The sequence below is a fragment of the Abramis brama genome, assembly GCF_963993115.1.
Source record: "Abramis brama genome assembly, chromosome: 5".
In the NCBI taxonomy this organism is placed as follows: Eukaryota; Metazoa; Chordata; class Actinopteri; order Cypriniformes; family Leuciscidae; genus Abramis; species Abramis brama.
Genome location: NC_139967.1, coordinates 5,409,380 through 5,437,244, shown reverse-complemented (window position 1 = coordinate 5,437,244; position 27,865 = coordinate 5,409,380). Strand labels below are relative to the sequence as shown.

The 27,865-nt window shown below is 37.3% G+C and overlaps 2 protein-coding genes across 3 annotated transcripts in view; both read left to right on the top strand.

Annotated features, from left to right (window-relative positions):
* pdlim5a (PDZ and LIM domain 5a) overlaps window positions 1-7,031 on the top strand; it is a 61,393-nt gene extending 54,362 nt beyond the window's left edge. Inside the window, exons 10-13 of the mRNA XM_084114559.1 lie at window positions 107-287; window positions 915-1,035; window positions 3,484-3,599; window positions 3,681-7,031. Of these exons, the coding sequence (XP_083970685.1) occupies window positions 107-287; window positions 915-1,035; window positions 3,484-3,599; window positions 3,681-3,770 (508 nt within the window). The 3' untranslated portion in view covers window positions 3,771-7,031. The remainder of the gene's footprint in view (window positions 1-106; window positions 288-914; window positions 1,036-3,483; window positions 3,600-3,680) is intronic.
* A 1,286-nt stretch (window positions 7,032-8,317) lies between these two features.
* The window catches only part of bmpr1ba (bone morphogenetic protein receptor, type IBa), a 65,338-nt gene continuing 45,790 nt past the window's right edge, over window positions 8,318-27,865 (top strand). The window contains exons 1-2 of one of the 2 annotated variants that reach the window (XM_084113380.1): window positions 8,318-8,478; window positions 20,626-20,682. The gene's annotated coding sequence lies outside the window, so the exon portion shown is untranslated. The remainder of the gene's footprint in view (window positions 8,479-20,625; window positions 20,683-27,865) is intronic. The other variant, XM_084113379.1, reaches the window with a different exon arrangement.

Here is a 27,865-nt window from a genome sequence, read left to right as displayed (position 1 = left end):
TGGACCAAAAATTTGGCTATGTCACATCATAATATTCACCCAATGTGCAATAGCCCAAATGTGTATTGCTGTTTGATGTGAGTGTGTGTTTTATGGTGTGGTTCAGGGGGCCGTTCCTGATGGCGATGGGTAAATCCTGGCACCCGGAGGAGTTCACATGCGCTCACTGCAGCGTGTCTCTGAGCGAGCTGGGGTTTGTGGAGGAACAGGGCTCCGTCTACTGCCAACACTGCTACGAAGAGTTCTTCGCTCCGACATGCTCACGCTGCCAGCACAAAATCCTGGGGGTCCGTGACTGTGTGTTTCATAAACATGAAATATACTCAATCTCCAACTGCCTGTCAAACGCCTGAGCTTTTGGCTCGGTTATACAAATATATTCACACACAGAGAGACATTAATATGTCTTTTAGGACTGTTTGAACATTCTTTTCTTCATTTTATGCGCATGTGCACTACCGTTCAAAAGTTTAGGGTCAGTAAGATGTTTGATTGATTTCACATTTATCAGAAGATTTGCATTTCAAATAAATGATGTTCTTTCAGACTTTCTATTCATCAAAGAATCATTAAGCAGCACAACTGTTTTCAACATTGATAAAAATAAGAAATGTTGAGAAGCAAATTTGCATATTAGAATGATTTCTGAAAGATCATGTGACACTGAAGACGTGGAGTAATGATGCTGAAAATAATTGAATGAATTGCATTTTAAAATGTAAACCGTTATTTTAAATGGTAGTAATTTTTCATAATATTTCTATTTTCTATATTTTTAAATCAAATTAATGAAGCCTTGGTGAGCATAAGATACTTTATTCAATAACATAAAATAATCGTACTGACCCAAAACTTTTGAATGGTAGTATACTGTATGTGTGGTGTGTAACTATGATGATGATGTGTTTTAACAGGAAGTGATCAATGCACTCAAGCAGACCTGGCATGTGTATTGCTTCCTCTGTGCGTCCTGCCAGCAACCGATAAGAAACGATACTTTTCACCTCGAGGATGGAGAGCCATACTGCGAGAGAGGTGTTTGTTTGTCTATTGCTTTCTATAGACTTCTATTACTTTTTAATACTGAGATAATGGTATTTTAGACCACCTAACTCCCATACAAACCTTTCTGCATTCAGTTCAGTTCAAGTCAAGTTTATTTGTATAGCGCTTTTTACAGTACATATGGTTTCAAAGCAGCAACATTTGTTTCAAATTTGCTTGTTTCAATCTTAGGAAGTAAGAGATGAGTGTATCCACCAGAGATGAGTGTATCAAAGTAATGTCTATATGGCAGTAATACACAGCTTTAATTTAGTACATGTTATGTGGTTAATGTTATGTTTACATGACATATACATTTACATTAAGACAATATTTAGTATGTTTTTATTTATTTTATTTTTTACCTTTTTCCTCATGGGGAATGTTGGCAGCTCCTCACAATGTAGAAGATTTCAGCTACAAAATAATAGCAAAATAAGAAGATCCTACACAATTATGTGTTTTTAATATCGCAATATTTCTCTTAGACAGTTGTGAAGTCTCCAGCTTCTCAGATGTTTCTCCTAAAAAAGACTCCAGCAATGACTTGTGCTTTCAAAAGAATAATAACAAGGTCTTGAATTGTCCTCATATTTGCAAAGATCTCATAGTCTGCAGAGATTTCAGTGGGAACATTTCTGCCAAGACCAAATGATCTGAGCTACTTTACCAATCAAAAGTTTGGAGTCTATAGTCTATAAGATGATTTAGGGCAGTATTTTAACGATCTAAGCACATGGTCTAAAGTGCAGGGCGCAAGTCCGAATCCACTTTTACTAGTTTAACGATGGGAAAAATGGTCGGTGCTCCCGGCGCATGGTCTAAAAGGGTTGTCCCTATTCTCTTAATGAGTAATGGGTGTGTTTTGGGATTAAGTGCGTTAAACCAATCAGAGTTTCATCTCCCATTCCCTTTAAATGCCAGTTGCGCTCGCGCCATGGCAGATTCGCTATTTGATAGTGGAAAGACCGAACACGTCTCCAGAGTGCAAACTGCTCGTGCGCGAGGTAAAAGTGCGCAAGCAGAACATCTACGGGACAAGCCGGATTCCACCATATCTTTATGTACACAATAATAATCTTTTACATTGTAATCCTTTTAATTTTAATATTTGGTATGTTTGTGTGCTGCTGTGCATCCCTGTGTGTTTAATAAGCAGAGTGTATGCGCGTTGTGGACCCGCCTATAGGCGCACATTACTAACGCACTCTTTAAATAACAATCAAAAAAAATTATATATATATATACAGTGAGGAAAATAAGTATTTGAACACCCCGCTATTTTGCAAGTTCTCCCACTTAGAAATCATGGAGGGGTCTGAAATTGTCATCGTAGGTGCATTTCCACTGTGAGAGAAAAAATCCAGAAATCACAATGTATGATTTTTTAACTATTTATTTGTATGATACAGCTGCAAATAAGTATTTGAACACCTGTCTATCAGCTAGAATTCTGACCCTCAAAGACCTGTTAGTCTGCCTTTAAAATGTCCACCTCCACTCCATTTATTATCCTAAATTAGATGCACCTGTTTGAGGTCGTTAGCTGCATAAAGACACCTGTCCACCCCATACAATCAGTAAGAATCCAACTACTAACATGGCCAAGACCAAAGAGCTGTCCAAAGACACTAGAGACAAAATTGTACACCTCCACAAGGCTGGAAAGGGCTACGGGGAAATGGCTCAGTCTATTTCTGTTGCCTCAAAATAGCAACGCGCCAACAATGAGCCAGAACACACCTCGTTTTCAGACCCATGGGCGCACAAATTGGGGCAAATGCATTTGCTATTTAACAACGTGAAAATGATAACTGCGTCGGGCTGAAACTAGCTTGGCGCTGCATTGCGCCGGGTGCAAGGTCTCTTATGCTCACCAAGGCTGCATTTATTTGATTAAAAAAATTGGAATAATGCGAAATATTATTGCAACCTAAAATTACATTTTAAGATAGATTCAAATGGAAAACTGTTATTTACTCCTGTGTTTTAGGCACTCCGCTCCATGTCAGATTCTTGCTTTAATTTATTCCTGTGATCAAAGCTGAATTTTCAGCATCTTTACTCCAGTCTTCAGTGACACATGATCCTTCAGAAATCAGTCTAATATGCTGATTTGATATTTCAAATACTGATTTGAAATATTTCTTATAATCGTCAATGTTAAAACAGTGATACAGTTTTTTCTGTTTTTTACAATTTTTGATGAATAGAAAGCTCAAAAGAACAGCATTTATTTGAAATAGAAATCTTTTGTAACATTCTAAAAGTTTTTACTGACACTTTAAATGCATCCTTGTTAATTGCTCTTACTTTATGGCAACAACAGTTTCTTTTATGTCCATTTTAATTTCTACTAAGGAATTTTAGAAGAAACATCAGAGACAAAGCTGATATTTAAAGTGTCTCGTTGATACTGTTTTGTAATTATGTCTTCAGATTACTACAGTCTGTTTGGGACGGGTTGCCGTGGCTGTGATTTCCCAATAGAAGCAGGAGACAAGTTTCTAGAGGCCCTGGGCGGCACCTGGCACGACACCTGCTTCGTGTGCTCAGTACGTGTGTGTTCAGGTTTGTCTGTGAGTGTTTGGGTATTCATTGAGTGTTGTGTGACGAGTGTCTGTTGTTCTCTTCAGGTTTGCAGCATCAGTCTGGAGGGCCAGAGCTTCTTCTCCAAAAAGAACAAACCGCTTTGCAAGAAACACGCTCAGACTCTCAAAATATAAAAACACTACATAACTGTTGAAGCTTAAAGGCACACTGTGAAACTTTTCAACCTTCATAATATATTTCCAAGACCCTTGTGATGGTACATCGACTTACAATAGGTTGAATGACACGTCTGCCATAGCCTGACGGGGTCTGTATCGCTTTTACTGGCACTATGTAACTTCGGGGTTCGGGTAGTAACCAGAGCACAAAAAGAACTACAAAATTCGACTGCTTTACGGCATACGTCACTTCCCCCACCACTTCGTCAAATTTGGACGTGAGAGGCCAACCAGCGTTTGTTTTCGGCTTTCGTGCGTATGTTTTTGTCATGAGGGCTGTTTACACCTGGCCACTTCATGCGTTTTCTCAGATGGGATAGCTATCTGATCGTGAAAAGACCAGGTGTAAATGTCCTCCGAAACGCATTCAAGACGGATTTGAATCCGACCGCTCAAACCACTTCAGGAGGAGGTCTGTGACGCATTCCAGACGAAACTGGACAAGTGTAAATGCATCTGGTTGTTGAAACCACATATGTAAATTGTACTCCTCTCAAAAATGCTAAAAATAAAAACGTGTGAGAGCGTGTTATAGGCTATATGTTATAGCCAGATATGACGACACTACTGGAACACGCATCACCGCAGATGAGCAACTGAGCATAGGCTATTCAAGACAACGTGCAAACTATCGCAAATCAAAGTGAAAGTAAGTCGCAGACGCTTAACACACAATCATCATCATTAAAAGTAAAGAAATGAAGTGATCTTACCAGAGCTGTTACTGCTCTCTCTTATTGCGGTCTTTGATTTTGAAATTTTAGCTGATGATCAATAAAATGCAGTTCATATCTGTTGCTTTCGGTGACGTGCACTCCATTAAATCTGCATACAGCGCGGGAATTGAAGATCGGATTTAAATCCGTTTCGCAAAAACACATTTATGTGACCAGGTGTAAATGGAATTGTTTTGATAAATCAGATAGCTAACTGATCTGAGAAAACCCATGAAGTGGTCAGTAAATAAATCTCTTATTTGTAAACTTGTTTGCATTCTATGTTGTATGTTGTTGCGCTTGCTTGTAGTATGTTTTTTTTTATATATATATATGCTGTTCATTCATTTATTGCTGATAATTAGACCAGTCCAATAATTTCCACATATGTCTAGCTAGCTTTCGATTATCAGAGCTGTTAACAGACTTGCTAACAAACACTCGTTTCTCTTACGTGTTTTTTGCGTTATGTTTTATTGCCTAGCTTGCCTCACGAACTAGTTTGCCAGCTGAACTCAGGTGTTGTGAGGTGTATTTATCACGTAGTCCTGAGGGATATCAGACAACGCTGTTGACGTTGATTCTTGCGATTATCATGAGAACAGTTTTTAATATCTCACATAATTATCAGGACATAAATAAGCCTAACGTAGAGGTTGTATATAGTGTAAACGAGTACAATTTGCAAACTATTATGATAAATTGCAATAATCATGTCTTCGGAGTCTATCTGTGCCTATTCCTTGCCCGATGCAGGTACCAGTGTACAGGGTGGGGGGTGGAGGGGTATTTACAACAGTGCAAGTATTCCATAGCGACTCTAGGGGTCGCTGTTTGACAAAAACACAATTCCTTCACAGTGTGCCTTTAAGCAAAAAAATTTAAAGAAAACATATTTACAACAATATAAATGACACATACTCAAAGTAAAAGCAGTTCTGATGAGGTTTGAAATGAAGAATGATCTGTTTGAAGTTGGTTTTTGAAACTCTTATTTTATCAGAGGAAGTTTTTTCTTTATCTTTTCTTTTTCTTTACTCTCTCTTTTAATCTTCTCACTTCACAGAAAAGTGTGCATTAATAAATAAAATACACTAAATTAAAAAGGTTGTTTAAACTTAAAAAAGTAAGTGTTCGTGCTGCTTTAAAATTGTGTTTAGTCAACTTGAATTGTGAAGTTGCACTAAATGACAACTTGGATATTTGAGTTGACTGACTACTTGTATTTTTGTATAGGCTGTAGGCCAACGCAGAAGTTCGCATCACTTTGGTTCCCTCCTTCATCAAAAAGCCAGTATTGTTTTATCAGCTTTCTTTTTTCTTTTTTTTTTTTTATTATTGCAGAAAATAAGCTCTGTGACCAAAATTAACACATTTTATGAATTTTGAAACCTAAATCCAGAAGCAAAAGCTAAACAAACTACACCAAGGGCGAATTACTTAAACGTCACCACCATAAGTTTCCAACAACTCTTTCAATCTTTATTTGAAATCTACAAGTTAGAAAGTTGAAAAGTGAGAATAGTTTGCAAGAGCATGATTATAAACACAGTGAGGCAATGAAAGCGACTAGTGTGTAGATGAGTTTACGGTCACCATGATTTTGCCAAGTAAAACATGTTCTTGGAACAACATTCCTGTCTGAAAGTTTAGTGCTAACCCTATCCCTAGCCCTAAACCTAACCCTACCAATAACTTTTCCCTAAAATCAGAGGGAAATGATAGTGAATAACACTGGTGTAGAAGCACCTAACCCTGGTTGTAAGCCTAAACTTGACAAACTCTAAACTTGTCCCTCAAATCTGATTGGTTGATTGGAATGTTGTTCCAGGATCAACAAAGATGCTGTCTTGTTTTCTAAAAACCCATTGGCTTCAAGACTATGGAACTGGAAGTACAAATTGCCAACTTGTGTTGGGTTTTAGGACTCATTCCTGCAGCTCTCTATCGCCAAAATATTATGAAAAGGCTTATGCTTGTGAACTTAACGAAATATGATGATGTCATCTGAGAGGTTAGATAAGTATGTTTAGTAACATATAATGAAATGAAAACTCATGAATTGATCTGCTGTTCTGTTCTTAAAGGAATAATGCTGCCAGAAACGTAAATTCAGTCATGATTTACTCAACATCAACATCATGTTCACTTGCTTTCTTCTGTGGAATACATAAGGGGTTTATGGCAGAATATGGACTCATTTTATGGTGCTTTTCTGTGTCATTTTCAGAGCTTGACAGCCTCTTCTAAACGGCTCCTTTTGTGTTTCACAGAAGAAGGAACATCATATGCATTTGGAAAAGTGAATTAAAGGGAAATGTATTTATTTCAAGCTCTGGGATAGTGGGCAACTTTGCTTTTACTGTATCATGTGCTTGTTTTTATGTTTTTTTGTTTGTTTTGTTTTTATATTAGATTTGCACTTTTAATGATTTCTGTTTTTGTAACACTGTTAAAACTCCAGTGTGCTTTTATACAAGTTTAATACAAATCAAATGTCAACACTTTGCCATCTTCTCGATTTATTATTCTAACTCTTATTTTGTAACTATCCTAATTATCACTTGAGCAGAAAATGTATAACAAAACGTGTATGGAGAACTGTACATTAATTGCATTTTTTAAAAAACTTTTTAATTATATACTATACTTTTACTATACGTTTAGTTACTTATTTTAACTTTTTATTATTGAATTTTCAAGAAAACTTTATATGTATTGTAAAAGGGAAAATAAACAGAACAAGAGGTATACAGTAAATTTGAGGTATACAGATTCATAGATATTGATTATTGTTTAGCTACTCGGCACATTTCTCCCATATGTTAGAAATGGATCCTTTTTAAATGTCAAAACTAGAGTCAATTCTTCCATGCTGTATATCTTAATGAAACTTTCTAAGGCAGCATCACTGTTATTGCTCATGCTTGGAGTTAGTCATAACACTAAATATAAACCTCAAAGTTTGAACTCAAACTGCAGTGTTTGTGTTCCAGACATGAATGATTTCTCGAATCATGTGTCTTATTGAAGAAAGGGTGCTGTTACTTCACTGTGGTCAACCCGACAAACGGGCAACAAATCCCACAGATTTACACTGAAGATTTGAACCATATACAGTATAACATCTGATCACAATATCATTGAGACTTGAATGTGGACTCTTCTGGGCAAGAAACCACCACAACTGCATAGCAACACCCTGGCAACAGCATTTTCCTCAGGATAGAGTGTTAAACTGCTGTTGTGTGTCTCTGTCTGTATTTCTCTCTCAGGTGAGTGGTTTGGCTGTAATGTTCGTAACTCACACCAGAACAGGAGCTCAGGGGTCGTGACCTCTGCTACACACATGAATGAGACATTCACTAAGGCCACAAAGAACAACTTCTCTAGTTTTCTGTCTTTTCTTCTCATCCTCTCACTTCACACTGGTCTGAATGAGGTGGCTGAATTCATCTAAAGATATGAACAAACAAAAAAATATATTGATGAGTGAGATATGCTTATTTGACAAGCAAAATTATTCTTAAAACTTTTAGTATATAAGTACATATATATATATATATAGTTATTCTTAAGTAATAATAAAGCAGTCTTCCAAAACATATTTAATGTATTACAGGCAATTTAATCAAAAACAAACAAACAAACAAACAAACAAAAAATCACAATGGAAAAGGTAATAAATTACAATAACTACAATAAAAATGTATGCATGAAATGTATGTACATTTTTGGGGGTTTGAAATAATCTGACCAACCCCACCTAACTAAGTAGGTGAGTTTGTCTGTCAGCGCGTGTCCGTGGTGAGGCGAGCACGCGCGCCTCGAGCTGCTGATGTTGACGAACGTTGAAGACATTTGTGTTGAACTGACTCATCATTCACTTCTTCACACGGACAGTGTGTTTTACTAGAACTCACGGGGACTTTCTCTCTTCAGAGCGGGTAAGAATCCAGGGAATCAATATCTTTTTGAACCGGGGGAAGTGATCGGATCGGTCTCGAGATGTATCTGACAGAACTGCGATTGATTTTCATGAAATCTAATGTTAAATCGGTGCGTCCTGATGACGATTCGTAAGATGCGCTTTTGGGTAGCACTTTACATTAATACAAACATTTACCATGGTAAATTTCCACCGAAATACTACTAGCCTACTACGTAGGTGCTAATACTACAAGTTATGTACTGTATACTTTCTAAGAGAACATACTTAAGAGGAGATCTCTTATTAACTTAGGCTATATATATCTGCAGTTACTATGGTATTTTAGGATAATCTAAAGTTACTATGATACATAATTGTTATATATGGAGTAAATGTTTATATGAAACCAATACTTTTCACTATTACTCTCTTTTTGAACAACATGATCCATGTAATGTTGAAATGCAGTAAAACCAATTCATTAATATGTTGTTGTTTTTTTGGACGTGGTTATTATGGGTAACGTTATTCTTTGTATCATCTCGCAGAGTACCATTACTATGGCAGATGAATATGGTAAATATTTAGTGCCATGTTGTAAATCATAATACCATGGTATCAACATCTGATACGTCATTGTACTATGGTATCACCACAGTATACTTCTTTCATTAGGTAAGACTGAAGATTGTTGTCTTGTCAGATGCGTTTGATTTCATGATAGTTTGCATTTTATACTTTAACATTACAAAATGCTGCAATTTCTGTGTCAGTACATAAAAATAATGGCTGTTTTCAAACACGTTTCCCATAAATGTCTTCCATTGGTCAGACAAACAGTGGGATGTTCTTCTAACTTAAGTTAAAATAGTGTATTATTTTATAATTTAAAACTTTTCTCAAAAAAAGTTAGTGATTTTTATTTCAATCATTTGAAGCTTCATTTTTACAGTCGTGTTACGGTTCATGGTGTTGCACAGTCAAGTTGTAAAATTAGATATTACTGTAAGTTCATTTGCCATTTTTTTCACATTAACATCAAACATGCATATTGTTTGTGTCATGTGACTACTATTGAAACAGTGACCATTTTAAAGGAAGTTGCGATTGTTTTTTCTTCCCTATGATGTATATCTGAGTGAAACGGCTTGTCAGACAAGAAAAAATGTAGGGCGGGACTTAATTTTGTCCATTGGAAATGGATTGAATCGTGGGTCGTTGTGGTTTGCTATTGCTGGTGCCATCTCATGTGAGTGACAGGTTTTTACTGTTGGGAAGAGGTTATTGTCCCACCCTCGCGCCACTGAAGTCAAGTCACCATTATTTATATAGGCCTAGTGCTTTTTAAAGTATAGATTGTTTCAAAGCAGCTTTACAGTAATAACAGGAAACACGTCAGAAGAGATGCATAGAGAAGTTATGTTGATTCAAGATTAAAAAAATAATGATGTGCATGGATAAATCATTTACAATAAACATAGCAATAGTCCGTTAAAAACAAGAATTGTCCATTTTGATTTCATGGTGACTGATCTTCCCCATTCACTTCCATTGTGCCTCACTCTAACCAATATTTTTGCTTAATTTTCTTAAGAAAAGGAGATATATATATATTTTTTTGTGTGTGGTGGTAATCAACATTATGCCACAAATGCTGTCGATTGAACTTAACTTGTACTGAAACCAGAATATTCCTTTAACAAACTGTATCGGTTTGCAGTGGTGATTTTGTCATGATATATGGTGTCCGGGACACGTCTGGTGGGAATATGATACAGCGACAGAAACTTTTAACTGCTCTGATAAGGAGTTAACTCACACTATCTTGATAGCCTCTACTCTTTCAGCACTTAGAGAGTAATCCCAACAGGAGCAACTTTCTCTAGGGATAATAGGGGATTTGGACTGTTTGTGTCCATTAGACATCTTGAGTTTTGACTTATATGAACCATCTTTTTCTTGAACACAAGAAACAATTGTTGACTCAAGCACAGTTCACACACTATGTCATCAGTTTAACACAGCTTGATTTCAATGTGTTGCATATAAGTTGCTGTTTGTTTCTTTGTAAAACATGTTAAAGAAATATGTTAGAATATAGTATATGTTTCGCAAAGGATTTTGTGAGCCTAGTCAGGGGCGCCTTAAGATAACCAAAGGCTACAGCATTATGGTAGACCCTGCTACTACCCCATATAGACATTTTTTTTTAGCTCCCTGCCAATTATTTATGTAGAAATGTATCTTGTCGATAACATTTACAACACTGTTTGTATGCTGCGTAAAAATATGGGTCAAATATGAATATTCAAAATCAGTCTGTGCCAGTAGGTGGCGCTTGTGGAGCAGCAGAATTAGCGGTTACGTAAACAAAGCAGCGATGCGCTTATAAAACTACATCAGTGTTTCTCAAGCTTTTTTTTGTGCCACGGCACAGTTTTGATAACTCATGATACAATAGATGAAGCGCTATGCACATGATATTTAAAACTTGCTTCAACTAGACGGCAAATAGCAGACTAAAGCTCTATTCGGACTAGGGATGGGACGGTATGAAAATGAAAATTTAGTGACCAAAATTATCGCGATTATCAATATTATCACAGTTTTGTTAAAACGAGATGAAAGTGTTCAAAAAGAGTTGATGATCACAATGAAGACATTTCAACAAGTTTTATATTTGAAAATCAACAAACAACAAATAAAACAAGCAGCTCTATGCACTTTTTAAAGCAAGATTCTATTCTGTGGCATTTCCTTCCTTATAATGAAGGTCGTCAATAGCAACGCATTATAACACCGCGCACATCCATTGTAACGGCCACCTAGGCCACGAACGCCGTGCTACGTTAGATTTCACAAACGTAATTCCTATTGACCAGCTCACTTAGCACGGCGTTCGTGACTCGATTAGTCGAGTCTGTTTTCCTAGATGATGCCTGTAAACGCGTAATGTACTGTCTTTATAAAGTATCTTCTTATTAAACTGTCTGTACACTTACAAAGTTCTCAATGCTTCGGTTTGCATGTAGGGACCCTCATTATGTTACCGTGTTAGTGTGAGGCTATTTTGAGCCTTGTTAGTGGTATTAACTAGCGATTTACTTTTACTTACTCTGTGCCCCATATACTAGCGTTATAAGATCATCTGTTTTTAGAGATATAACTCTTTACATTCGATTTTCATGAAAACGCATCCCAGGGAACGATCGACTCGGTAACCATGTGTTAATTACCCCTACAGTAACGCACACTTGGATTTCACACACGTGTAAAAGAAAAGCTAACTTTTATGCACAGGCTATGTTTAATACTTTTTCTCTCTGTCTAAATATTCACTCCTCGCGTGCCTAACTTACGTTTTACAATGCAGGGACTGGAACTACAGATATGCTAGTTATAAATACAGTAATCATTACTTTATTTAGGCAGAATAAGTTTGTTGTGATTTCCAAGCTCATTGATGTTAGCAGTCTTCCTTGTAGAGTGCACTCTGGTGGACAAACTATGCAGCGCCAACACTCATAACATGGTTGCAGGGTGTTTCGTCCGCTTTTATTTTATTTTTTTAATATTCATTTATCGGCCGTTATAAATGCCGATACCGATAGTTTGGAAAATGCCTAATATCGGCCGATAATATCGGCCCGCCGATATATCGGTCGGGCTCTAGTAATTATTACTTTACCCCACCTCTCCATGCTGGGTGAACACCGGCTGGTGCAGTAAACATAGCCTAGCTAACGTTAGCTAGCTACGTTTTCAGTACAGTAATATCAAAGATCATTGCTCCTTCTCAATTATCTGGTAATATTCTATTCACAAAATACAACCAATAGTACGGTAATGTTAAAAGTAATCCCCCGGGCACTATTTGCGATGGTCCGCCGATTAGAACAGGAAAATGGTCCACAGTGCTCTGGCATCTTAACTGCTGCCACGCAACGAAACTAGGAGTATGACCGGTTTAAGACGGCGGCCGCATTTCTCAGTGCCCAGCGGCCAATAGGGCATCTAGTCTCTATATGATGTCTATGGTTGAATGTGCTTACTCGATCCGCCATGTTTTTTTTTTTGAAAAGTGTCTTATTTTACCCAGAATGCATTGCAGTGTAGTCCTACTTAAGATAGTCAGAGTCTTAAGTGCTTTGGCCCCAGAGCTTCTCTGTGATTTTAGTCCCATAATGATTACTGAGATTTTAGATCCGCATTAGATTAGATCTGAATAGACCCTCTGTAAATATTTCGTCATTTCGTGATTAAAAGTAGTTTTCCGTGGGTTTTCAAGTATGGAGTCGCTTGAAAAAGCATTCAGTTGCGTTCTAGACGCTGGGACGAGTCTGTGGCAAAACTCAAGTGTTTTCCACACACCATTCAGATCAGAAAGAAGATCGAAAGCACTTGTTAGAGGCACGAAACATCTTTTAGCGTTAGGTAAGTGTCTGTTACCAACACAATCCAATCTGAAGTTACTTAATACATCATTCGACCAGACCTAACTGTTTTATATATATAGGTTATGTGTTTGCAAACGTGATATCAGGAAGCAAAGTAATACACACATGATGACAGGAGGGTGACGGCGATGCGCAAATCGAGTTACTCTCCCACTTCTGCTAGTTTTACTGAGATATCTTATCCCGTGCGAATTGGCCATTAATATTACAGACGTTCTGTGGTAAATTTACATTACTCCATCTACCCTTGTAAAGTTAATCCCGTCCGAATAGGGCTTAATATTCTCTGCTCTTTAAATACATAAAAAACATTAGCCTTTGTGTACATTGTGTTTCTTGAGTAAAGAAAACGCTTTACTCAAACATCGGTTCTTTATTTACCCTTGGATTGCAAACAAGCCGAGATCTCCAAACTGGGTGGAGTAATGAGGTTTGACTGACAGTTTGAGGAGCCAATGGATGAACAATGTTTAGTCATAACCTCTTTTAAATGTTTTTTATTGGTTAAATATTTGTAAAACCCACATACAGACGTAAAGGATGACCAATAGCATTCATTTTATTAAACAAAAATGACAAAATATAGAGACACAAGGTTTTGGCCCGATATTGATGATGTATCATTCTCACATCACAAGCAGACTATATACTTGTTTAATTAAATCGCAGTTTTTTGCAATTTGGTAAGGGCGCAAAACCATAGCGCACTTTCGATTTTGACAGATACTTTGCCAAAGCAATGGCACAAAACAACGTTAGAGACTTTTTATGTTATCAAGAGAAGTTTTTAAATATTTCCGGGTCATTATGAAACTGGCGGCACAGATTACTATGGCGGGCTGCCACAGTCTATGTAATTAATAGGAAACACTGGAGGTGTATTGGTTCGAGGGATGTGATCATGATTTATTAATTACATACTAGACTATTAATCGTTCTTTTCAGGCGTGTTTTCAGAGGGGAATTTACTTAAGACGTGTTCTTGTGTTTATTAAAGTTTTGTTTTAGTATTATCTATATATTTTTTTTATTTATTAATTATTTATTAATATTCTTTATCTGCTTTTTTTTACTTTGTTTTATTATGTTATGTGCTTTTGTTTTGTCATTTATATTTATATATTTTTATATTATATCTAGATTTCTCTCTCTCTATATATTTCTCTATCTTTCTCTTTATTTTTTTCAGTATTAGTCATTTTAGTACTTTATCTCACACTTATTTCGGTTAGTTGCAACATTTTTAATTTTTCTTTTAAGTTGTTCGTCTAATATTTATATTTTATTTTAAGCTTTATTTTGATTATGAAAATGCATTTTAGAACAGTATCAAAACAAGTGTGTGATATCAAAACAAGTTCACTGATATATGACTGTAGATCCAATGTCACGGATGAACAGAGACCTGAAACTATGTGAGCTTACACACACACACACACACACACACACACACACACACACACACACACACACACACACACACACACACACACACACACACACACACACACACACACACACACACACACACACACACACACACACACACACACACACACACACACACACACACACACACACAGAGGCACTAATCAGGTCCAGCTGTGTGTCAGTGTGTTATGTGGAGTTCACGTTGGAGAGTGTGTGACCATATGGCATAAAGCATCCAATTCTTACCTCACCCCCCACCTTTCGTCATGGGACTAGGCAGGAAAGACTCAACGACCAGCCAGAGTCGAACAGCAGATGTGAGTGTGTGTATGAGAGAGAAAGATGGAATGTGTGAGTAGCAGCACACCCCATCTACAGTGCAAGCGCACAAATTTGACAAAAACTAGAAAAGTCAAACTGAATTCAAAAGTGACCCTGATTATTTTCTTAATGCATGTTACTGGTCATATTGTGAATGATTCAGTGGTGCAGATATTTATATTTTTTTATGTTTTTTGACATTGTAATTTTTAATCAAAGTATCATAACTTGCTCTTCCTGTGATACGACTCTAGACATCTGTGACGTATTCAAGGGCACGATGCAGTTGCATTCAGATCTGCCTCCATGCCTATACATCTCTCACTTTTCACAATCCAGTCAAAAAATTATAAGTTCGATAAACAGTATTCTTTTATTTTATACTATTATACTATTTATTCACATTTTTTAATTAGCTTTTATTTTTATATTTTCAGTTTTCATATTCATTGTAGTTTGTGCTTTTCTTATTTTTATTAGTTTAAAAAAAAATCTATATAGCTTCAATAAATTACATTTTTATACTTCAACTTAAGCCTATTTATTTCACTTAGTTGCCAAATCAACATTTCTGATTTTCAATTAAGTTTAATTGGCCGTTTACACTTTTCAACTAAAAACAGAAACTTTGTGTTTTAGTAGTTTATTTACATGACACCGGCATTTGAAACCGGTTTCAAAGAACCGGCATTCAAAAACCAGGTTTTTGAAATTGTCTCTGTAAACTAACATTTTTTTTTTTTTTTTGTGAAAGCGGTGACGTGTATTATATGTTCAGTCTATAGGCGGGTAGTTTCTTTACAAAGTGACATCGCCATCTACTGATCCCCGTTCACACGGATCCGCGAAAAAGACTAAAAACACTGGATTATTTTAAAAGTGTTGTCGAGTGTTCACTTGGAAATATTTAAAATACGTCCATTTCTTGCTGACTTTAAATGATAATCGTCAAGGTCGTTTATATTACTGTCTAAAGCATAAGCATAAGGGGCTTTCGCTCCGGGTAGTTCTAGGAATGAGCCACCAGGGTGGTTCCCCGAGAACTAATGGTTCCCCTAGAAACGTTTTCCTGGTTGCATAGACCTTATTCAGAGCAGCGCCACAACAGGTATGAAAGTGAGGCTGTGAGGGATAGTCTTGCCTTGTTTCCAATGGCATCCGCTGTAAAAAGCTGTATAAAGCTCCAAGATTACTTACAATTTTCCACAGCTTATATTGTCGGGAGTTTTTTGTCAACTGAAATTTCTTGGAAAGATATTTTTTCCAGTGTTTCAAGAGCAGAACAATCCAAAAACACATTAAATACAGTGAGGAAAATAAGTATTTGAACACCCTGCTATTTTGCAAGTTCTCCCACTTAGAAATCATGGAGGGGTCTGAAATTGTCATCGTAGGTGCATGTCCACTGTGAGAGACATAATCTAAAAAAAAAAATCCAGAAATCACAATATATGATTTTTTAACTATTTATTTGTATGATACAGCTGCAAATAAGTATTTGAACACCTGTCTATCAGCTAGAATTCTGACCCTCAAAGACCTGTTAGTCTGCCTTTAAAATGTCCACCTCCACTCCATTTATTATCCAAAATTAGATGCACCTGTTTGAGGTCGTTAGCTGCATAAAGACACCTGTCCACCCCATACAATCAGTAAGAATCCAACTACTAACATGGCCAAGACCAAAGAGCTGTCCAAAGACACTAGAGACAAAATTGTACACCTCCACAAGGCTGGAAAGGGCTACGGGGAAATTGCCAAGCAGCTTGGTGAAAAAAGGTCCACTGTTGGAGCAATCATTAGAAAATGGAGCTAAGCATGACTGTCAATCTCCCTCGAACTGGGGCTCCATGCAAGATCTCACCTCGTGGGGTCTCAATGATCCTAAGAAAGGTGAGAAATCAGCCCAGAACTACACGGGAGGAGCTGGTCAATGACCTGAAAAGAGCTGGGACCACCGTTTCCAAGGTTAATGTTGGTAATACACTAAGACGTCATGGTTTGAAATCATGCATGGCACGGAAGGTTCCCCTGCTTAAACCAGCACATGTCAAGGCCCGTCTTAAGTTTGCCAATGACCATTTGGATGATCCAGAGGAGTCATGGGAGAAAGTCATGTGGTCAGATGAGACCAAAATAGAACTTTTTGGTCATAATTCCACTAAACGTGTTTGGAGGAAGAAGAATGATGAGTACCATCCCAAGAACACCATCCCTACTGTGAAGCATGGGGGTGGTAGCATCATGCTTTGGGGGTGTTTTTCTGCACATGGGACAGGGCGACTGCACTGTATTAAGGAGAGGATGACCGGGGCCATGTATTGCGAGATTTTGGGGAACAACCTCCTTCCCTCAGTTAGAGCATTGAAGATGGGTCGAGGCTGGGTCTTCCAACATGACAATGACCCGAAGCACACAGCCAGGATAACCAAGGAGTGGCTCTGTAAGAAGCATATCAAGGTTCTGGCGTGGCCTAGCCAGTCTCCAGACCTAAACCCAATAGAGAATCTTTGGAGGGAGCTCAAACTCCGTGTTTCTCAGCGACAGCCCAGAAACCTGACTGATCTAGAGAAGATCTGTGTGGAGGAGTGGGCCAAAATCCCTCCTGCAGTGTGTGCAAACCTGGTGAAAAACTACAGGAAACGTTTGACCTCTGTAATTGCAAACAAAGGCTACTGTACCAAATATTAACATTGATTTTCTCAGGTGTTCAAATACTTATTTGCAGCTGTATCATACAAATAAATAGTTAAAAAAATCATATATTGTGATTTCTGGATTTTTTTTTTAGAGTATGTCTCTCACAGTGGACATGCACCTACGATGACAATTTCAGACCCCTCCATGATTTCTAAGTGGGAGAACTTGCAAAATAGCAGGGTGTTCAAATACTTATTTTCCTCACTGTAACAGTACTGCCCATTGAAGAGAAGCATGTCTGTCCCTCACAGCCTCGCTTTCATTCCCATTAAAAATCAAAGATGGCGCTGCTGTGAATAAGGTCTATTTGCACGGCCAGTAGGAACTCTGAAGTGACGTAAGCCGCACTTGTTGTTGTGACTTTTATTTTGACGGCGCCGAGAACGCCAGAGCCTGAGCACACAGTGCTCGCATTCTCCGTGTTCATTAGTTTACGATCTGTCCAACAGTCCTGTCTAATACGTTATTAGATAGAACTGTTATACATAGAAAGTAGACAGTATATAAAAAAAGTGTTGCTGACTACATAATCATGTTTGGCTTGGTCCACTCAAAGTTGTGTTGGATTCTCTCCAGGTTAAGAGGTCCATCTATCACAGGTTTCCATGTTCGTAGAGTTAGTTTCTGGAGTAAATATATAGGCTGTAATCTGTGTGTTTCCACAGCTTTTTTTTAAATGGCGGGTGCTGGTGTTTCGTGTACATTCGGCCAATCAGCAAACACTAACGTCACGGATAGTTCCTAGTCCTGGCTTATGGTGCGTTCAAGTCATCTCGTAAAGATTGTATTTACGAGTTGAGCGCACATGAACGCCACCACAATGTCGTAAATACGAGTGGGGAGCTCTGGATTTTCTTTAAGCCCCGATCTTTACGAGTTGGGGACGTGTCAGTGAGAAACATGGCGGAAAACCACAATACTTAGCAGTATTTAGCAGTGATATTATCAGGCTTTTCTATTTACATCGAAGTAAGCTAATTGCCCGCACAGAATATGATGGCATTATAATATAACAATGTAATATGTAACAATAAAGTTGGCAGTGGCTTCATAAATTAATTAAAAACATAAAAAACAAAGTACACCTGATTCACATTTCTTTGTTCTTCATTTTCTAGAACGAGAGTTTAAGAAACTTGCTCTATTTTTGTGTAATTAATTAAGAGAAATTACACCGCCATACTCCGACGAAAGTGACTTGAACGCACATCGACTTCCCACCTCGTAAGTAGTGGTCGACCGATATTGGTTTTTTGATGGCCGATGCCGATGCCGATATCTTAGAGAGCAGGGCCGATGGCCGATATAAAGCCGATATTTTTATGTATATTTATTTTAATCAATATTTAATAAATTAGAAATAAATTAGAAAACAAATCTTTAAAATAAACATGCTTTTATACTTTAGATGGCAACTTCTTGAATCTGCAATCCTATTACAGTATTTTTCACAAAGTAATTGTTTAGAAATATATGAATATGTGAATAAAAAGAAAGTAAACACTGTAACAGGGCACTCAGCAATCTGGTAATTTCGTGCTGGTAATCATATTTTTTCAAATAAAGACAAGGTAACGCTAATTTTACATACAGCACAGTGAAAACGATATGAATATGACACAGTTGGCAACTGGTTATATATCAGCATATTTTAAAATGAAGGATTTAAAGTTTTTTGATCGCGTCTCCTGTGAAGCTGATCTTCTGTTCGCATTCACTCACTTCGCACGGGCCGACCGTCACTCGCAGACAGTAATGCACACTTCACAAGATAGGCTATCACAGTTGGATTCGATTAAATCTGCAAGGTTTGTGAAATTAAATGTTTATTAGATATTCAGAGATTTGTTTAAATGACGTAGATGCACATTTGCTGAATGTTGACGGCAAATGAGAAAGTATTTTAGCCTGATTGTTTGCCTTTTCTGTTACAAATAATATAAAAGCAAACGCTTTACTTTACTTACTTCGCATACCATTTACTTTCTTTGTTTACCAGTTCTGTCTAACAAAGTATTAGATATGACTGACAGAGATCGTAAATTAATGAAGACGGAGAATATGAGTGAGCGCTGTTTGATCTGAGGAGCTGCTGTTGCCGTTCTGTTCTGGCGCTGGTGTTCTCAGCGCCGCCTGTCAAAATAAAAGTCCCGCTTCCAACACATCGGCCTATCAGAAAAACTTATCGGCCGATGCCGATATTTCAAAAATGCCAAATATCGGCCGATATATCGGCCTTGGCGATATATCGGCCGACCACTACTTGTAAGTACGAACTTCCCAGGAGGACTTGAACGCACCATTAGACCCTCTGAAGTAGGAGCTAAAATCATTCCTAGTTTCGGTTCGCGGTGCGAACACACCAAAATCTGGGAACTTCAGCCAATAGTGCTAGGAACTATGAAAAGGTTCCTCAAGTGCGAAAGCTCCTATAGATAGTAAGTAAAACAACAGTAGAATGCTTGCGTTAGTCAGCAAAGTGTGCAAAGTCGACCAAACTACTAAAAACTAACGTTACTCATATTTATTTTAGTTTTGGGGTTTGTATATCTCTAATTTATTTTATTTCAGTTTTATTTTTAAACCTTAAAAGTTAGTTGCCAAGGCAGTTTTTCATATAATATTTATATTTGATTTGATTTCCCTTTTATATTTCACCGAAAAATTATTTTAGTTTTAGTTAACAATAACAACACCACAAAGCTGTCTGAAGTGCAAGTGTGCAAAGGCGTCATATCTTAAATGCTTCAGTTTGAATCAACAAAGCGATCTGTCAAAGAGACTGCCAAATTAAAAAAAGCTCACTGTCTAAACTGCTAGTGTGCCAAGTCAACAAAACTAGCATTCTTGCAGTGTAGACACCGTGTTTGGGTGTCATTTAGAATTTTTTCGATTTTTAGTTCCTTTGGGTTCAGCATGATAATATGACTAGCGGAATGTAACGCAGACGTGCTGTGTGTGTATGTAAGTGTGGTTGTGTATATGTGTGTGTGTGTGTGAGAGACTCAAAAGGAGTCTCTGTTTAAATTTCATTAGTCTCAACCTCGCCCTGACACTACTGCTCACATTAACTCACACACATTCATGTTTATGTCATATTGATTGCATCATTTGACTCAAGGGAAGTGTCAGGCCCAGAAGTTCAATATTTATTGGAGGATTATGTGCTAGTGTTCATACATATGTATATTCGTGTAGTATGTAGGGAAAGTTTGGCGTTTGGGCGTATTTGATTGTGTGTTTTCTCTTCACAGGTGATCTGCATTCTGATTGACAGCAGGCTGGTTATGGAGCGTCCTTATATTGGAAAGGTGAGGAGTATTGATTCTTCAGGTGGATTATGAATCACGAGGTGTAAAGTTACAGTTTCAATGTTAGCAATTTGAAAAATATTGGCATGGATTAGCTCAGTGATTCTTAACCAGGCAGCAAGGGGGCCTCAAGGTGAATTGATTTTAAATTAGACAAAAGCTTTAAAATAAGTAAAAACAGCTAAAAAAAAAAATCTTTCTTTTTCTTTAAAGAACCTGGACTCCCATGGTCTTATAAAACCTGGATATATATTTTATATTTATTTATGTAAGGGTTTTATTTTATTATTTTTTATAGTGTGATTTACAGATCTGGAAAAGTCATGAAAATTAATAAAATCTTAAAATGCCATGGACATTTTTATAACTAATATCATTTTTTCTAGTTGTGCCAAGCTCAAACATAAAATAATTTATGTGGTAGTAATTAGGGGAATCGAGTTGATTCTAAATTCATAGGTTTTCGATTTGACAGGAATGTTTTTTGCAAATTCATGATGATTTGATTCACAATGAGATTTGATTCAGTTTGATTCTGTATTTTTTAAGTTCCTTCATAGTAGGGGATGGGCGATTATTTTTTTTCCTTAATTATTAAAGGTGTTAAAGAGGTGCAGGTGTCTTTGAGTGTAAGTTGTGAAGGTGTGCAGATTGTTGCACTACGCCAAAAACCCTTTAAGTCAAGTCATTTCACTCGGCGGCCATCTTTGAAACGCCTCTCAGGCAGCTATTTCAGTCATGCAAGTGCAGCTCCTATCTCTTTGAATGGGGAAACATCAAATTCTCCAAAGCCATTCACCAAGCTTATGATTAAATTGAATATTTGAAATCATCAATTAAGTCTGATGACATGTCTCGTAAATTTTGATTCTAAATGCTCAAATCATGACAATTTTTTTTTTCGTTTTTCATGCTGGACTTGCCAATGCGCATGTGCAGTCATAAGCGTGCGTCTGTTTCTATAGCAAGCGGAGCTTCTAACAGCAGTTGTTAGCAGTTGACCGTGGAAAGACGTCAGTACACTCCGTTTTTCAAGTTCAAATCCTCCAACGTTAATCTATTAACTCTCCTGACTGCTTTGTCGAACAAAATGGCTGATGGCGGATTATGATTGGTCAGATATCCTGTCAATCAAATCAATCAATTGGCAATTGGCTCTTTTATTTAGAAGGCGGGGCCTATTCCGCCATATTTCGCGTTGCACTTTCTCCTATTCATAGTAATATGAGTGCACCGTCTAAAGTCACGATTCAAAAATCCACGTTTCAAGATAATGCATAATACATAATGCATCGGCAGGATTTGTAATCGATGCATCGAGAAAACAATGAATCATAGTAGTAATTTTAAGTATATTCTTAATATACTAAAAATATTCTTAAAAATCCTTAGCCTGTAAATTATAAACTGCTGGAGAATGTCAAGTTTATTGAATTTATTTACTCAACCTCATGTCGTTCCATGGTGTTCTGTTTGCTCTCTCTAATCTCATAGTCTATGAGAAACGATTGAGAGATATAGTAATGAGATCTCATTTGTGATATTCTCTCCTTCGGGATCAGCCGTTGTTCTGCAGGCCCCAGTAGCTCTTTTTGATAAAGCTACAGATTTAAAGCATTTGAGAATCTCCAATCTGGAGTTTAGTGAGTCTATAAAGGCTTCAGGTTCAACTGAGTGATTTATCATACAGGAAATAATGTTATCACGGCACATTCCTCAGGTAATATACGATCACACACACCTCCCATTGACCCAGGTGTGTGTGTGTGTGTAAGCGAGTGACGGAGAGATCACTGGTGTCTGCAGGGCTGATATTATCCCTTGCTGAAAAGAGATATAGATCAAGAGGAAATTGAGCCATTTAAATCCCAGGAGCGCTTTATGATTAATGGCTGTCAGGTATTTTACTGTCTCTCTGAAAAGATTTGGCAACCAGCCGAATAAAAACACCACACACACTCATAAAAGTCAGTCATTTTTCCATTGTCCAAAAGGCAAATACTCTCTGCAATCCACCCACTACGGGTGGGCGGTATGACCCAAATCTTATATCATGGTGTGAGTAATTTTTTTATGACGGTAGCAGTCTATCAGTTTTTTTTGTGTGTGGAAAAAGTGGTTTATATAATATAACCATGTGGTAATATCTATTCCTGGATACTAATAAACCTTATTTTATTATTTTCTCTTGGTTTAAAAGTAAATGAAAAGATGATTATTCATATGTGACCCTGGACCACAAAACCAGTCACATGGGTCATTTTTTGGAAATTGAGATTTATACATCGACTGAAAGCTGAATAAATAAGCTCCCCATTGATGTATGGTTTGTTAGGATAGGATAATATTTGGTCGAGACACAACTATTTGTAAATCTGGAATCTGAGGGTGCAGAAAAATCGAAACATTGAGAAAATCTCCTTTAAAGTTGTTCATTTATGTTCGCGATTGTGCTGCATTCACTCACAAAAATAAATATTTTATATATTTACTGTGGGAAATTTACAAAATATCTTCATGGAACATGATCTTTACTCAATATCCTAATGATTTTTGGCATAAAAGAAAAATGGATAATTTTGACCCACATAATGTATTGTCACAAATATACCCGTGCGACTTGTGACTGGTTTTGTGATCCAGGGTCACATATCACAATATATAACAAAACAAAATAGTAAAATATACTGTAAAATAGATAGTTCTAACACTAGATTTTGATTGAATGAGTCACGTTTGAGGTTATGCGATCCTTACATGTTCGCACATCAGTTGAACTCTATAATATATTAGTGCGTCAAAATGTGCCTTTCATCTTTCTTTGATATGCTCATGTGTACATAATGTAAAGCTGTTTTGTCCACTCATAGCCGTCCAAATTTGTCTTCTGTGGTATAAACAATACATCTAAATGACACATTTCTACCTCTGTGCGTAATATACCATAAAACCACCCATCCCCACGACCCACAAACCTATTTTCTCGCTTTGAGGAGAGAGATAAAAGAAAGAAAGACAATCTAGAAATGACTAGCTTTCTCGATGCCTGTGTGTACAGAAGCACTTTTTGATTGTGAGATTAGCACTCTTTAACTGAAAATAAATATATTTAAATATGTATTTATATTTATATAAACAAGTATTTAAAAAAAAACTTTTATTCAACAAAGACATATTAAATTGATCAAAAGTCACAGCAAAGACATTCTTACAAAATATTTTGCAATCTTTTTTTCTATTCATCAAAGAGTCCTGAAAAAATGCATCACAGTTTCCACAAAAATATGAAGCCGCACAGCTGTTTTGAACATTGATAATAATAAGAAATGTTTCTTGAGCAGCAAATCAGAATGTATTAGAATGATTTCTGAAGGATCATGTGCCTGAAAATTCAGCTTTAATCGCAGGAATAAATTACATTTGAACATATATTACAATAGACAGAATAAACAGTAATAATATTTTGCAATATTACTGTATTTTTAATACAAATAAATGCACCCTAGCATCATAGCAGTGTGTTTAGTACAGGCAAGCACCATTCACATTTGCTGCAGAAACTGTAATCTAGTTATCACATGGGACATTACACAGATGCCCTGCTGTGCTCTTATATGTTCGTGATTGGCTATTAAGATTGATTTAGCAGGCTTGCGGTTTGCCACACCCCCACTCCACTGCTCATGTCTGTTAAAGAGCTTATGCTAGTTGAGTTTCATTACTTCCTGTCTCAGGGGCAGGACTGGTGATCAAGGCTGTATGTGTGTATGTGTATGTCTGACACTACTCACATATGCACTTATAAAGTTATAGACTGCTGACGGATAGCCCTCACATAACCCATTTATCTTGATTTTTATCAACACCCATTTATCCGAGATGCAGTATACATCATTTTCACGTGCACATAAACTCTCCCTGACTGATGGTGCTGCCTCCATCTGACATAGTTTCAGCATCTATCAACATCATCCAACTTTTTCTCTTTAAAGTGTGGCGTCATTGGAAGAGGCTGTGGCTCCTTAGCACTGTGATTGGCTGATCCTCCTTAAAATGCAATAATGTCCACCCATCATACTCATAACTGGTCAGAAATTGGCCTGAATGGGTCAAAACTGGCAGAAATGGACAGGTTAAGCTGTGGGGTTACTTTTACACAGTTTTTGCCGTCATTGTGCAGGTTTTGAATAGCAAAAAGGCTGGTTTTCTTGAGGCTAAGAGAATCTGTAGGCTGTGAATCTACCATATTTCAGGTCTAATATGAGTTAATCTCAATCAACAGCTTTTGTGGCATTACTGCAAGAAATTATTTTGACTTTTTGACATAATTATTTTTTGATTTCAATTACTAAAATGATTAATTGTAGTTTTAGGCCATTTTTTCCGGAAGTTGCAAAAATGTACAATTTTGTGTAAAATGCAGCACTCATGACTTGCCAAGTTTACTCTTTGTTTTTGATTTCAATCCGATAGATGATTCCAAACAGTTTTTACATGAATGCTAAATAAAGTGATCGGGTTGATGTGCGCGTTTATGTGTCACAAGCTTCAAATCAGATTTAATCTTTTGACATGCGCACACTGCACGAATATACAGAGTTTCCCTCTGTTGTCAAATACTAATCATCCTCCTTTTCTTTGTTTTAAAAATCAGACTTGATATTTATCTATTTTGGGTCCTAATTAGGAGACAACAAGCACATGAATCTTTGTGCCGTAATACTTTCATTCCCGCACCCAAAACAAGGCGTCTGCAGATGAGAGTCCGAACCAAGCACTTGTGGGACAACTTTGTCCTGCACCACTTCACAGACGATTTTTTTTTCCTGTTAGATTGACAAGACAGTCATTTATTATTAGGTTCAACAATGCGTCATACGCCATTTTGCGCAAAACTTTCCAGTTTCGGTTTTCAATCAGATCAAGTGTTTACATGTCTTATCGATTGGATTAAAAAAGGTTTATCACACCCCTCTCAAAACCGAAAGACTGAAATTTCAGTCGGTTTGGGCATTTTTTTAATTCCGATTGAAGTGTTAACATGGAACATTTTCATCCGGATTGGACTTTTAAACTGATTGTGATTGACCCTTCGCAGGGAGTTTGATTGACAGGCGATCTGACCAATCATAATCCGCCATCCGCCGAATCCGCCATTTTGTCGACAAAGCAGTCAGGAGAGTTAGTAGATTAACGTTGGAGGATTTGAACTTGAAAAACGGTGTGTATTGACATCTTTCCGCGGTTAAAACAACGTTCCTTCTTATGTTCATTTATGTTTATTAACGGTCAATTGGAATACAATGCTTCATGTAAACCCCCCTACTGTCACTTTTGCCCAGCCGTCCAATCACAGTGGAGGAGGGGCGGGACAAATACCACACAGACCAACTGCCACGTCCTGCTTGTACAACAGCAACAGACAACAAAAACAAGCACAACAGAACAAAATCACTTAAAACAAGGGACAGAGATAGTACTTTTACAATGTGTTGACATTTTTATATTCAGAAATAAACTAAAAATCAAATAAACTCTGCAAAATCAGATCCTAGTTACACTTCCACAGATATTTCATATCATAGCAACCAAAGCTTCTTAACTGAAAAAAAATAACAACTTTGTCCTGCATCACTTCACAGACGATGGGTGGAAAGAGTTGTTAGATTTTTTTCTTTCTTGTTAGATTGACAAAACAGTCATTTATTATTAGGTTCAACAACAACATCAACTCGTTCCGTGCGTCATAACGCATGTGCTTTTTTTGTGGTCAAAACAACAACAACAGCCAGGAGTTTTCAGAAGAGCTGGCTTAAAACTCTGCTGGACACACAGCCTTAGTTTTAACAGCACTGTCTTCACACAGAAAGTTTAGTGTAAAAAAAAATTATGCTAAAATGCTTGTTTTTTACGTCTCATGGCTGTACTATTGCAACAGTAAGCATTTGACCTCAATCAAGTTTATTTTTTTTAAGAACATATATTTTTGTGGTCATCAGCATTGAACTGTGAATATTCTTTAATACTGTTAGAAAAATAAGTGCTCATTTAATACGTTTTTGAACAAAGTCTCATTTGCAATGCATGAGATTTATTTCTGACTTAAAATAGCAAAACCATATATGTTAGAGAGCGTACAAACCGAGATGCTTTTCTGATTGGCTGCTTTAGCATTCTTTCTCTGGTTGATGTTTAATGGGCTCTTCAGATATCACCATAGATAAACTCATCAGTGTACTAATTTGTAACGTGTAATAGGCTGATATATTAGTGGTGTTGTGAAGCTTTGCTGATGGCGTCTATTGTTCTGGAGTATCTACTTGAACAATAGCAGCTTTCAACAGAGCCAATGTTGTTCTGTGTGTGTTAAAGCTCAGCGTGAAAGAAGAGATGCGAGTATAATCCTTCAGTGACTCGCGCTGAAATAGAGACGTCTGCAAGACACACACACACACACACTTAGGGACTTCTGAGGGAATCCTTGGAGTTTCCAAGGTGACCGGTGTTCCGGCGCTACGGATTAGAGCGCGTCATCATACGGATTCTGAGTCTGATTGAGACGCTATCAGATTCACCTCGCTCTCAGGAAGGTTTATCTGGAGATGTGGTCTTGTGGTAAACCGTCGGGAGCTGTTGAGCTATCTTACGGTTTGGACAGGTTCGCTGTGATTTTACTTTCCGTGCCAGACGTTCTTCTCAATGAGGGTCTTTGTGCCGTGCTGCTAATTTTAGCTCCGGAATATTTTACCCAACTGCCAAACGGGACGGCCGTAAAAGCCAATGCACTGTGAAGTCTTTCCCTTGTGGTTCAGCACGACTGAGGTGTGTGTGTGTGTGTGTTGCCCTGACTGCATTGGCAGGTTTGTGTGTGTTTTTCCCCTTTCCTCTAGAGTGTTAACAAACACACCTAGTTCTCTGCTGTGATAAAATAGGACAAAAAATTCTCATAGACGTTGAGTCCATGTTGCAGAAGTTTAATAAGTTGCTGGTTTGATGAACTATTCAAAGCAGAACACTTGATTCCTACAGGTGTGCTGGCTTAGTCATTCAGGTTCATCAGCAGAGAATTATGGGTAATTTCGAAATGGAGGATGTGCACCTGTCATCAGCATCAGCAAATTAATTGGGAGATTTGGATTGTCTTTTGTTACACGTTCTATGAATACCAAGAAACACAAATATG